At 33.5% G+C, this 15,255-nt stretch overlaps 1 protein-coding gene across 1 annotated transcript; it reads left to right on the top strand.

Moving 5' to 3' along the window:
- On the top strand, window positions 1,395-6,879 carry LOC109347943 (sm-like protein LSM7). The gene is made up of 5 exons (XM_019588074.1): window positions 1,395-1,557; window positions 1,668-1,749; window positions 2,386-2,457; window positions 5,753-5,805; window positions 6,626-6,879. Exons 1-5 carry the CDS (start codon window positions 1,555-1,557, stop codon window positions 6,713-6,715), a joined length of 300 nt encoding a protein of 99 aa, XP_019443619.1. The 5' UTR covers window positions 1,395-1,554; the 3' UTR covers window positions 6,716-6,879.

Below are 15,255 nucleotides of genomic sequence, written 5' to 3' on the forward strand. Positions count from 1 at the left end.
AATTAATCACAAAATAGCTAAATCGAACGAATCCATACTAGTTTTTGGTTCGTAACCGATCAAATGAGCAACTCGAACAAGTTGGGTGTCCATTCTAGGTTGGATGAGCAAGTACAATCGAATTTAATAACACTACATTTATTGCAACTTGCACCCCTAATTCTTGTCCTAGATCTGTCATTGCGCTTACCTAAGAGAGTTTTCAAGTTTAAGTACATATTTATATATTTTTATAATAATATGATTTTTTAGCAAGAGGTAACTAATGTAATTTTATATATTTTAAATGTACAATTATGGGTGAGCAGAACTTGACCCTACCTGTTTACTTGGTTTGGCCCATCATGATCGGGCCCAAATAGGGACATGTCTCATCAGGGTCGGATAGAAACAAACATGACTTGACCTAGACTTGTCTCATGGTTACTCACTCGTCATGTTTGGATGTGTCTCTATTCAATTATAATTAGAGTAATGACAACTCTTTGGTCGAAATTATTATTGATTCTCTAAATTTTTCATCATATATACATGGTTAACAATATATATACACATATCATTTCATATATCAAATTACATATTCATAATAATATTGAGAATACTTTATCTAAATGGGCGTGCATTATATTCAATCATGTTTAGTCCGGGTTCAAAGATTGAGCTGATCGATATTTAGGATCTGATAAGGGACAAACCTTACCCAATCCATACTCATCCCTAAGTACAATTAGTAGACCAATTATTAAAAGTTCCTTTCATTTTCTAAACACCAGTTTTCTAAAAATTGACTTTTAAACACTACATTCTCCTTTTTAAAAATTACAATTTCCCTTCATTTTTTGTTTACCGAAGGATTCTAATAGCTTAATGACTAATTTAAAAAACTACAAACTACTTGAAAAACTACAAATTCACTTTGTTGAACCATACCAATGTATGTTTATATAAAAGACTATATTAGTCTAGAAAAGTAAATCATTATATCATTTGATTGAGAATAGTGTAATGGACGAGACAAATAAAAAGTACTTGGGACCACCAAAATTTTTTCTCTCCACATATAAAAAGAAAGTGAGAGGGAGAGTGAAATGATAAAAACAACCTATTTTACCATTCTGTTTAACCTCTTTCATAATTTTTTATTCTATAAATATTTATATCATTCAAAAATCTATATCTATATTTTCCTTCTTTTTTCCCCTCTCCTATCAAACAATATGAAAATCCTCTCTATTTATCACAATTTTTCATTCTCACCTTCCTTCTTTATCTTCTTTCAACCAAACAAAACCCTAATAAAAACAAGAGAAGGAATCTACTTAACAATTACTCCATATTTTGAATTATGAGTAGATCTAGATTTCCCTAAAAATAATGCTCATTTTTTATGGATTTGAAATTTGGGTTTAGGTTAAGGCTATTGGTCCCTCGGCCCTCAAGCAAAACCATCCCCCAACCTTCCCTTCCTTTCAAGCCAACAATCCCTCTCTCTCTCTCTCTCTCTCTCTCTGAGTACCCTGGAAAAAGTTCAACAGAAGCAGCTTATAGTGAGACATGGTAAGTTTCTTTTTCTGCAACTAATCACTTTTCAATGTTCAGCTTCTGCAAAACCACACACAAAAAGAGAGAAAAAAGTCTCACTTTTGTGGGTTTTATCGTATGATCAGTCTGGGAGAAAAGAAACGGTTCTGGACTTAGCAAAATTTGTGGACAAAGGGGTTCAAGTCAAGCTTAGTGGTGGCAGACAAGGTGACCCACCTTCATGTTTCTTATGTTTCTGCATTTTTATTGATTCCTTTGAGTTATGGATGATTATTTCAGTTAGAAACCCTTGTATCAGTTGTATAATGTTAATTTAAATCGCGGGTATTCGTTTCGGAAGATGTTTGAAGGAACCCTTGAATATTAACAATGTTATATGTAGTTGAAATTCTGAAACTTGCAATGTAGGTTGTTTCTTTCATATTCAACATTTTTGTGGGATTTTTAGTGTGCATTAGGTGTGTTTTTATATGGATCAGATTGTTGCGGTAGTTTCAACTTCATACGACTCTTCGGTGATACCATATGATTGGAGCTTAATGTTTCATCTTTAGGGTGTCTTTCCCCTTGAAATTCACTATAGGATAGGATTGTGTATATGGCTTCTGTTTTGTATTTTCCCTGTGACCGAGAGATTTGACTGCATTGATACATTTTTCATTTTTTTCTCATGTTCTTTATATTTTAATTTTATATATGTTTTCATTGTTTTATAATTTCTTTTCTTCTGGGTTGTTGTAGTGTCCCTCTTTTATCTCTAAGAATTTCTTTTGGTCAAATAAAAAGTAATATTCTAAGATCTTGTATATATTTTTCATCATATTTCAATATGCTGTATTTCAGTGACAGGAACTCTGAAGGGATATGATCAGTTACTGAACCTTGTTCTAGATGAAGCTGTTGAGTCTGTAAGAGGTAAATATTACCAACACCTTGCTTTGACATTTAGTGACTCAATGATATATGTGTGTGAATGGACCTGAAATAGTAATAATATTTCATAATTAATTTTCCAGCATGAACTCACTAACAGCATCATATGAGATCAAGCATTTTGGTAGTTATCTAAACTGTATTTGATGCAGTAGTCCAATGATTTGTAACATAACCCTAAAAACTTTACGAATGTTTGTTTTTTGCATTTGTTGAGAAGGAGAAAAGAGAAGCATAGTGCTGCTGAAACTGTGTCTTTTACACCACTGATAACTGAATATATTATTAATCTAATACAGTGAATCTAGACACTATATGTACAATGAATCTAAACACTAATGCTAAGATCCAAGGTAGTACCCTAATTACATATGCTACACTCTCGTCGAATTAGAGCATATAGGTCATATGCACAAGATTGTTACAAAGATAACTAATTCAATGACCCCTGAAGGACTTGGTGAAAAAATATCAGTCAATTTTTCATAATATCTCCGAAGGATTAGAGGCAATATGAAGGACAACTTGTTTATCCCAAACGAGCATCGTTTGCATAATATCTCCGAGTTGAAGCTCTTTAAGTAGCTATTTCAACCAAATGAGTTCACAAGTAGTTGAAGCCATGGTTCGATATTTTGTTTTGTCATTTGATCTTGAAATCATATTTTGTTTTGTCATTTGATCTTGAAATCATATTTTGTTTCATACTCTTTCACGATATTAGATGACCCCCGAGTAATACATAGTATTCATAAGTGGATCTTTTCTTAGTCGGAGAGTAACACAACCCAAAAAGGTTTGTCCCGTTTTTATTTCTGAAGTGACTTGAGTAGTGGACAAAACTTGTCCAAGGGACAACATAAAACTCACTTTTGTTGTCCCCCATTAAACCATGGGATAAAACTTTGTCCATAATACTAAAATATAAAAGGACCGAACACTCATCACTTGCCCCTTATCTCCTCTCCCTCACCACCACTTTCACTACCACTTGTGCCTTGGTTCCGGTGAGCTGCCGGCTGCCGCCACCATCATCATCATCCTCACCATCATATCCATTATCACAATCATCACCATTGGTGCAGCCACCCCACCACCATTACCACCGTATCAAAGGGTATCATATATATTTTACATTGTTGTGCATTGACCACTAAACAGCATATAAGACAAAAAGTTGTGCTATGACTCATCCTACTATAGCTACGCTCATCAGCTGGCGACTCTATAATTGGTCTGTCCTTTGCCCATCTGTCAACTTTGGTGACTGCATGCAGTGTATGGAGCCGTGCACAGCTTCCGTTCTGCAAGCCTTTTCTCTAGCGTATCATCAACCATCCCTACTCATTTCATCCAGAACTCCAGCACCCTTCTTTTGAGTTGTTTTTCTCCAGTTTTTACACTTTTTTTGTTTTCGTTTTTGGGTGGTCTAAGGTTGAGGCTTTATCAAATGATTGTTATTGGGTAGAGATGCTTCCTTTTGGTTGCTATCACCTTCAAGGATAAAGCCTTGATCAATGTCCCTTCCTTCCTTCGACCCTTTGAATGTGAGGGTAAAGCATTCTCTGTCTTTTGTGGTCAAAATAATAGAGGTCAATTTATTCAGATCACCCAAACATGATAATTTACTAAAACAAAAAGATGATGTTTGGTTCCATACACTATCCGGAAATGGACTGTGCTTCCTTGGTTGACATGACTCACAAGGAAGTCTCGACAACATAGAGAGGTTGGGCTCCAATTTTTCTAGTCTGGAAGGAATCACAAAGAAGACGAAAGAACTTAAGGAGACTGGACCATATGTTTTGTTGTTTGGCAAGGCTAGGACATCTTGGTTATGCATGAATGGTGAGACAGGAATCATTGATAGAGCAAACACGAGAAGGATTGGAGAGTTGATACTTGATAGAGGCCACGAGACTCACATCTGGGACCAATTATTTGTCTTGAATTCTGGCCTCACAAGATATTAGTCTTTACTGAAGGGAATCATACAATCAAGAGACCAAAACAAATGACTAATGGAAAGCAAAGTAAAGGGAAACTCAAGAACATAAAGTACCGATTAACTGAACGGAAAAGTGAGGCGATGGATAGTGCCAGTCCCTTGGAATGGTAAATTGGAACCATTAGCTCAACTGACGTTAGGAAAATAACTATTCGAGAAAGTTTTGAGAAAAGAGTTTCGTTACCAAGGATGTTGTCAGACACACCAGGATCACAAACCCAAATACCAATAGATGGTAATTGAGAGGCAAGCAAATGAATTATTAATTTGTGCAACAGAGGCAGTGGAACCTGGGGACTGACATACGGTCAAAACACTTTAAAAAGTCTGCACAGTGAGCCTGAGATGCTCTTGTCTTGGTTGGAGGTCTTGGCAATGTCTATCGGAGCAGTTTGGGCCATAAATAAGCACATAATAGTAGGAAACAACTACCACAAAATACCTGATTGGATCTGAGTAAGTGTACTCATCAACACAGGGCTGATCTGGAAGAGGTGGAGGCAGACCTGTAAAGAGGAGACCATGGCTAGTCAGCTATAACCAGTGGCAGATGGAACATGTCAGATACACTGGCGAAAATGGTCCGAATGAAGATTATAGATACCATGTTGAGACCGGTGGTGAAGATGGCAACCAGAATTGGTGAGTGACTGATGGCTAATGCGCCTAAGCACACCTCTGGAAAGTGTGCATGTGGATCTGTGCATTGAAGATAAAGGGCATTTTGCTGGGTCTCTAAGGGTCAAGTATGTGAACATGGGCAAGGTTGCTGGTGGGGTGGTTGACCGGAAATGCTGCTGGAAATGACGACAGCAGCGGTGGATGGGAAAGAAGGTGCTGGAAGAATGTCAGTACAAGGAAGGTTGATGGAGTGAGTTGAGGTGTAGTTGGTTAGAAAAAAACTTTTCACTAGACGGCAGTGTGTCGTTGGGAATATGCAGTGCTAGTTGCCTCTTGGTTAGACTATGACATCATGTTACGAGACACGAAAGAAGCATGGTGATGCTGAAACTGTGTCTCAGTTACACTATGGATAACTTATTATATGTCAACCTAATAGAATTAACCTGTTCAATGAATCCAGACATATATGTACATTAAATCTAAACATGTACTATTATAGAAGTCATTACTCTTTTGCAAAGAAAATATTCAGTTTGTACAAGATACAATTGAATTTTAATCTTTTATTCGTATAATAACATCTTATTCATAAAAATATTCATTTCAATTCATAACCAAAATTCATGATATTTTTATTTGTTGCAGATGCAGATGATCCACTGAAAACTACCAATCAGAAGAGAAGTCTTGGCTTAATTGTAGGTTTCTTTCTATGCCATCTAATTTTATCTGAACATAAATTATCACCTAAGCATCAAATGATGAAAATTAACTGGCATGAATAGATGTTTGGACAATTTCTCAGAAACTTGCTTTTCCTAATTAGCTACTGGATAGAATATATAGAAAAGGGAACTCATTTTGTCACAGCTGTTTTATGTATCGAAATTAGTAAGGTAGCTTGTCAAATGAGCATTTGTATATTAGAACACATGGAAAGGTCTTGTTTGTAGACAAAGCACTATTGAGAATTTGAGCATTTGCCATAGTATAGATGTAACTCCAAATAACTACATTTTTCTTCTCATTTTCTTTCTCCATGGCTTCCAATAAACAAAACAAAAGTACAAATTTGAGAATTTTTAGGCGATTTGTCCGTGTGTTGATGAGTTGCAAGAAAAGAAATGTATATAGACTGCTTAGTTGTGCTCTCCCTTTTAAAAGAAAATGATGATTAGCAGATTTTTGTGATGGTTGGACATGTTGAGTGTTTCTCAATTCTCATGAGTGAGAAGTTGTTTTCCTTCTTTTCAAGTAAGCTAAACTTGAAATTTTATACTCTACAATACATTTGCAATCCTTTTAATAGAGAGGCATCTATTAAAAGAATGCATTATGAAATATACTGAAAGTCGAAAAACAAAAGCACATTGCCACTAATCCTAAATCCCATAGCATGACCAAAACAAACACACATTTAAGTAGTTCTCTTCTTTTCATTAGATCCTTTTAATCCCTTTTGACTAAATTTTTGAGATACTATTACTTCTAGAATTTAACTGTTTTTTTGCACTGCAGGTTTGTAGAGGAACTGCTGTGATGCTTGTGTCTCCAACTGATGGTACAGATGAGATTGAGAACCCCTTTCTTCAGCCTGATGGGGCTTAAGTGTGAAATGTGAATACAAAATACTTCAACTTTTATATGTACAAGTTTTCTATATGATCAAACCTCTCAGTTTTGTTACCCAAATATTATTTGATCCCTGCTTTGTATTTACTCTATGATTTGCTTGTGGATTTATTACTAGCATTAAATAGATACATTCTAACACTTTCTTATCCTCATTGAAAATTTGGGGGAAGTGCCTTGGAACATGGGGTGGTAAGGGACATATTAGGTTATCTTTAGCATGGATTTATCAACCAATTGTCTGTTGTGAAATTGACATGTTATATTGTCAAAGAAATTGTAGATATCTATGCTTTTTTCTTTGATATTAGTCAAGATATGATTAGAAATCAATGGATTAGTGAGAAAGTTGGAGTTTCTTCTATGTTAGAATCCTGTCTTAGGTGGTTTGGACATGTGTGTAGGAAATTGTAGAAGTCTCGTAAGGAGAGTAAATTAAATTGAAGCTAGTCAAATTCCGGAGGCAAATGAAGACCAATAGAAATCATAAGAGAAATGATTAAGAAATACTTGGAGATCCATGCTTTGTCAATAATAGAACATTATGATATCATTTGATTTATATAGCTGATCTCAATTGGTGGGATAAAGGCTTGGTCTTTGTGATATGGTTTGTAGTAATAAAGAGATGTTTGGAATAAACAATTGCTATTAGTTTGAAACTTTAAATTATGTTTCTTAAGAAAATTGACAGTTTAAAAATAATTAATGGCACTTGGAAGGTTTTAAAGCACATTAAAAAGTTATTTTAAAATTTTGTCTTAAACCCTGGTTAGACAACAGGGTTAAGCACACCGAAAGTGAAGAATAAAGCTTTAAAATATTCAAGCTACGTCCAATCTTTGGCAATACCATCAAGATTTTATCAATTTTTTCAAAGTTATACCATGTATTTTTTCTCACATAATCTCTTTAGGCTCAACTATGCTTTCACAATTATCTTTCCATACTTCAGTATTTTTTTTTTTGCACACTTAACCTTTTTAGGTTTTAATTAATCATAATTTGAAACTTCTGTTTTGAATCGTCGAGTTTCTCAGTTCATGAATACAATAATTAATGAATGAGGACTATACTACTGGTTTAATAGTCTAATTCGGTTTTTATTAGTCTATTTTCGTTTTTAGCAGTGTTATAAAAACCAGTTTATATAGGCCGGTTTAAGTCGTAAACTGGTGAATCAGTCTTTATACTGGTACGTTGTAATAATTATATCGGTCATGCAATCATAGTTGTCAAAGTTTGTCATACCGGCCAATTTTCAATTGAACTATACCGGTCATGTCGGCTGATTTTTATTTAAGATTAATTTTTTAATAAAAAAATTATTGGTTTTTTTATCGATTTTTCGACATTAATGCTAATAAATTATATATGTATATTTAATTTCGCCAGTATGCAGTTTAATTAGTGAACCACCGATTGAACCGATATATCACTATAACCAATACCCTAATTAGTTTGATGACCGGTAGGGTATTAATAATATTGGTTTTCATTGCAGTAGATGAACCAAACCATACAAGGAACAAGGGAGTGCTTCAGTTAATATTTTCAGGAAAGAAATCGAACAGGACATGACCAATTTTGAGGGAAAGAGGAGAGTTTGAGATTGAAGTTACATGCAATTTGCTCTATTTTGTAAAAATCCATCTGTTCATCTTTTGTAAACAGTAGAGCTTCTGTAAAATTCCAAAATCCATTGTTTGTAAATATTGTAGATCAATCTAATGATGGTTGGGTAAACAATATGAGCAAATATTTGCCGTCCTAAATCATGTCTCTACGAACGATGTTATAGTAAAAAAATAATAATAACTTTTTAATTGATGACATATTGTTATTAATACAAGATAAAATTTAGGATATAGTTTGGGACAATGTATCCTTATTTCAACCTTAGATCTTTGGGTGCGGTAATCAAATATATTGCAGCTCCTCAAACAAAGCTTGAAGGAGAGACTTTGAATGTTTATCTTTGACTTCGAACGTTTTGTACATGCATTAAATACATCGAGTCGTTGTTATAAAACCAAGAAAAGTATACTATCTTTGCTTTATTTAAGAGGATGACAGATAGTGGAGTAATGTTACTGCAAAGAGATGGTAGAGAAACATTCTTGCATAAGAAAAATCGTTTTTCTGAAGCTTACCTTCGAGTATAATAGAGATGTGGTTTGCAACAAAGATATATTATGACGAGCTTTTACTTCAAATACACTAAGTACATAACTCAATTTCATTATTATTTTGGTTACTGTTATTATGATAAATATTTATTTCATTCATCTTGTTTTTTAATCTTATTAATTTGGTCCCTCGAAAAATGAAAAACCAATACGATCCTAAAAAATTTCAACGTTCAAATTAATCATTTTGAGAGACAAATTAATTCATATCAAATACAGTAAAATATGTTAAAAATGACTACTTTAACCAACATTTAAAATTTATGAGATTATTTTGGGTTTTCAATTTTTAAGAGATTAAACTGGTAATATCCAAACACAAAGATAAATAACTGAATTGAGTATTTACTCTTCTTATTATTGTTTTATTGATGATTTCATTGATTTCTATGGAGTGCTGGAATGGACAACACAATTTTTAATTATCTCTTAGGATTTGATGTTTTTAACATTTTATTACTTGCATACTTGTTTAACATTTTACAGAAATCTAAGGATGATATCTGCTTCACAATTCACAAAACCATTCCTCGACAAACAATATGAATTTGGTAATATAAGCATAAATGAATTCTGCCTCTTATTTGACAGTGTGATTTAGATGTAGGTTGTTCCATTATTTTATGTCATATATTAGTCAGAAAAAATTTAATGATCACAATTTTAACATGAATACATTTTTTCATCCCGTTAGTGTATACTACACGAAGTAGTATAAAAAGAGGAGCACATCGTCTATCCCACATTTTGTGTCATTCTATGTATCATAGATTATGATTGATTAAAAAATACTTAAGTTACAAATTTAATTATTAACAATTTTTCTAATCAATCATATATAAACGGTATATAAAGCGACACAATATTGTGGGACATAAGATGTTATCCCGACAAAAAGTGGGACAACAAATGTACTACCGTGCTTTACCAAGTCCTAGTCATTAATGTTAGAAATTTATAAGTTCTAATTAAGGTGAGCATCATATATTTGATACAATGATATCAACTATTTATTTCGGGGGTTACATTATAAGTGATCTAATTATTGGCACCCCATAGATTTCTAAAAGCTGATAATGGATATGAATTTAATGGATGGATATCCATGAGTTTAACCTATAAGGGATAATGAGAGCCATGTAAGTTAACATATAAGGAAGGTTATGATCCCCAACACACCAAATCAAAATTCAGTTTTCTCCTCTCCCCATCAGAGTGAAAACGCAAGTCTCAAGAGGAACCAATGATTTGGTTGAGGAAGACCGTCATACCAAAATCCATCTCAGAAAATGATCATAGGAGAACATCCAGGAATATGGATTCAGGTATGACACTGCACCATTTGTTTCAAGATCTTAGGATTGATATTTCACCAATCATAAGGAATTCCCAACAAGTGGCATCATATCATATCTTCTAAATTTCATGATCCTCCATAAAGAGTGTTTTCCCAATTTTTGTATGAACCCTAAATTTAATTTGAGAATTTTTTTGTTTCCTTTCGCTCTAATGTTATGAAAATTGAGAATATCTAAATTGACCATTTATGTTACATCTTAACGATGTTGAATTCAATGAATTCAACACATGTTCTCTGTTAAATTCAATCTATATATTGTGCAGTGTTGAATTGGGAATTCATGTCTAGTGTTGAATATGTGTTAATATATTTATTTGTAATGATGTGCATTGTTAAATTCACTACCTACATTTTTTTCCTCCACCTATATGCTTATGAATTTGCGCAGGTTGATGCGCAAATTAGAAATTCAAATTTGCTTTATCCTATATGCTTATGAGTTCACTTGATATAGTTGCTATAGTGAGAATAACATGAATTTCCAAAGTTCATTACTACACTCATATTATGTAATTGGGTATCAAGTGTTTACTTTTTTTTATCAGGTGTTCATTTCTTTTTCTTTCAAATTTATGTAATTGAGTGTTATGTTTTGATATGAATATATATGTTACTCATATTGTCAGGTCTAATCTAATATATATATTAGTTATGCTTTATATGTTTTAAAATATGTATGAGTATAATTGATTTAAATTATATTGTGAGATTAGTTTGATAATTATAAAAGATATCAAATATGAAGGTTTCAATTCCAAGATTATTATTTTTTGTAATTGACCCATGTTGTGTTTTTCTTTTATCTGATAATTATTTTGAATTAATTAATGCAATATGTTGCCATAGTAACCTCTATTGTAGAAATTAATTAAAATTACACATATGAGTATGAGATTATTTATGCGAATTATGTTTGGCCCAAATGAAGACACAATTTGGCCAAATAATAACATATCTGTGATGATAAATATATAACAATTATAAAGTTTCATTTTCATGTGAATAATAGTCGGTCCAAAGAAATGTTATTGTTTGACAGAACTAATCGTTAATATTTGAGTATTACATTGAGAGTATCACTTACAAATTAATTTATCTGTCCAAAGACTAGAAATTGATGTTGTGCTAGGTATCTTGTGACGAGTCTATTATGTGAACATGTCTTGTTTTTATATATATTACATGACTTGTTTGTTTAGATTTGAACATGTTATTAATTCTTTGTTCTGTGGATTCAGTGTCTTTTACCAATGCTACAAAATTTTCTGCTCAAATCAGTAACATTCCATTACTGAATGGAAAAAACTTTAAGGTCTGAAAGGAAGTCATGAGAAATTATTCTCGGCTATATGGATTTGGATCTGGCACTTCGTGTGGAGAAACTCATTTCCATTGCAGAAAACCTCGATGACCTGCTCGTGCACTTGGTTTTGATCTCTCTTCCTACACACTATGCAATTCAAAGTGAGTTATAACACTTAGAAGGACAAATGGTCCCTTAATGAGCTTATATCTCATTGTGTGCAAGAGGAAGAGAGATTGCAGAGAGATAAGACTAAAATTGTTCGCTTGGCTTTAACCCCTTAAAATAAGAAAAGAAAGAGCAATAATGGTGTTGTGAAAGGGCATTCTCAGCAAAAGAAATTGAAGAGTAATGATGAATTTATTTGTTACTTCTGTAAGAAACAGGACACATGAAGAAATAGTGTCCTAAATATGCCTCATGGAGTGTAAAGAATGGTAAATTGCTCACTCTTGTTTGTTATGAAATTAATTTGACTTTTGTACTCAATGATACTTGATGGGTAGATTTTGGTGCTACTACTCACATTAATATCACTATGCAGGATTGCTTGTGCAGCCGACAATCAAGTGATGATGAAAGATTCATCTTTGTGGGCGACGGCAAAAAGGTTGCAGTTGAGGCTATTGAAACATTTAGATTATGTTTAAGAACTGATTTTAATTTGGATTGATTTGAGACACTTGTTGTACTGTCTTTTAGGCAGAATTTAATTAGTATTTCCAGCTTGGACAAATTTGATTTTTCTTATTCTTTTGGAAATAATAAAGTTAGTCTATATCAGAATTCAAATCTTGTTGGTTCTGGTTCTTTAATTGATAATCTATATATGCTTAATGTTTCAAGTTCCACTAATGAAATACTGCAAACAAATCACGTGGTACAGAATGAAAATTAAAAGAGAATTCTGACACCTTATGGCACAAGCATTTAGGTCATATATCTAAACAAAGAATTCAAAGACTTGTGTTGGATGAAATTCTTGACCCTTTAGATTTATCAGACTTTGAAGTTTGTGTTGAGTGCATAAAGGGAAAACAGACAAACAAAAGGAAATTAGGTGTTGAAAGAGCTAAAGATGTCTTAGAACTAACACATACGAATATATGTGGTTCTTTTTCTATGGCTTCTTGGAATGGACAATATTATTTTATTACGTTCATAGATGATTACTATAGGTACAGCTACATATATCTTATACATAAGAAGTCCCAACCCTTGGACGTTTTAAAGTCTTTCAAGGATGAAGTTGAACTTCAACTTGGAAAGAAAATTAAGACTATCAAATCTTATCGTGATGGTGAATACTATGACAAATATGATGGATCAGGAGAACAACGTCCAGGGCCATTTGCACTTTTTTATGGCACAAGCGTTTAGGTCATATATCTAAACAAAGAATTTAAAGACTTGTGTCGGATGAAATTCTTGACCCTTTAGATTTATCAGACTTTGAGGTCTGTGTTGAGTGCATAAAGGGAAAACAGACAAACAAAAGGAAATTAGGTGTTGAAAGAGCTAAAGATGTCTTAGAACTAACACATACGAATATATGTGGTTCTTTTTCTATGGCTTCTTGGAATGGACAATATTATTTTATTACGTTCATAGATGATTACTATAGGTACAGCTACATATATCTTATACATAAGAAGTCCCAACCCTTGGACGTTTTAAAGTCTTTCAAGGATGAAGTTGAACTTCAACTTGGAAAGAAAATTAAGACTATCAAATCTTATCGTGATGGTGAATACTATGACAAATATGATGGATCAGGAGAACAACGTCCAGGGCCATTTGCACTTTTCCTTAGAGAGTGTGGAATTGTTCCGCAATACACTATGTCAGGAAAACCTAGCATAAATGGTGTTTCTGAGCGACGAAACCAAACTCTTAAGGATATGGTGAGAAGTATGATTAGTCATTCTTCCTTACCAGAGTATCTTTGAAGGAAGCTTTAAAGACCACAGTTACATCCTTAATAGGGTGCAAAGTAAAGTAGTTAACAAAACCACATATGAGTTTTAATAAAAGACCAAGCTTGAAACACATGAAAATTTGGGGTTGTCCAACTGAGGCGCGGTCTTATAGATCGGATGAAAGAAAACTGGACTCTAGAACTGTTAGCTGTTATTTTGTTGGCTATGTTGAACGATCTCAGGGCTATAAATTTTATGATCCCACTTCCAGACTCTTTTTTTGAGACGTGAAATGCAATATTTCTTGCGGAAGTTGATTTTGGGAAGGAAGAGAACATAAGGAATGTTGTCTTTGAGGAAAAACATGTCAGTGATAGTGAGCAAGTTCTTGTGCCTATTACCATTCAAGGAATAAATTCGGTAATAGAAGATAATGTTCATAATATTGTCCTTGACAATATTTCAGAACAAGACAACAATGAGGTTCTCCCACAAGTACCTATAGAACAAATTCAACAACCTTAAGAAGTAGAAGTGTCATTAAGGAGATTCAATAGAGAGAGGAGAAGTGCAATTCCTGATGATTATATTGTATTTCTTCAAGACCACGAGGATGGTATTGGGTTAACAAAAGATGATCCATTGAACTTCTTTCAAGCCATGAAAAGTTCTAACTCTCAAAAGTGGATCGATGCCATGAAGGATGAGATGAAGTCTATGCATGATAATGACGTTTGGGATCTTCTCGAATTACCTAAAGGTGCGAAACCTATTGGTTGCAAATGGATATTTAAAACCAAGAGGGATTCGAAGGGTAATATTAACAGATATAAAGCTCGTCTAGTAGCTAAAGGCTTCACTCAAAAAGAAGGCATTGATTATAAAGAAACCTTCTCTCCAGTATCTACGAAGGATTCTTTTAGAATAATATTGGAACTAGTAGCTCATTTTGATTTAGAGCTACATCAGATGGATGTTAAGGGGATACTCCTATAGCTAATGGAAACAAGTTTAGTCTCGAACAGTGTTCCAAAAATGACCTGAAAGATTATAGATGCAAAAGATTAGGGGATACTCCTATAGCCAATGGAAACAAGTTTAGTCTCGAACAGTGTTCCAAAAATGACCTGAAAGATTAGAGATGCAAAAGATTCTTTATGCATCTGCAGTAGGAAGTCTAATGTATGCTCAAGTTTGCACACGTCCCGATATAGCATTTTTCGTGGGAGTTTTGGGAAGATATTTGAGTAATCATGGAATGCATCATTAGAATGCAGTCAAACATGTTATGCATTACTTGAAGAGAACAAAGGAGTACATGCTCACTTATGAAGGTCTGAGAATTTAGAGATCATTGGGCATTCTAACTCTAATTTTGTTGGATATCTAGACAATAGACACTCCACCTCTAGATATGTGTTTGTATTGGCTGGAGGTGCTATCTCTTGGAAGTCTGCAAAACAGACGTATAACGCCCCGAAAAATACTTCTCAAAAACATTGCGGAAAAATGGGTAAATTTTTTTTTTTGAAATGGGGATGTATAAAATTGTTTCCTTTTAAAACCTTCCTTTTCCGGGATATCACTTTAAGTAACTCAAATGCGGAAAATCAACTTATCGTTATCGAATGATAACTTAACCTGATTCACAATTTCCTGAATAACACAATTCATATAAATGGTTAAGTCATCTTTAGTTCATACAAACTAAATCAAAAAAGGCGGAAACTCCATCGCCACTAACA

Source organism: Lupinus angustifolius, chromosome LG05 (genome assembly GCF_001865875.1).
Source record: "Lupinus angustifolius cultivar Tanjil chromosome LG05, LupAngTanjil_v1.0, whole genome shotgun sequence".
NCBI classification, from domain to species: domain Eukaryota; kingdom Viridiplantae; phylum Streptophyta; class Magnoliopsida; order Fabales; family Fabaceae; genus Lupinus; species Lupinus angustifolius.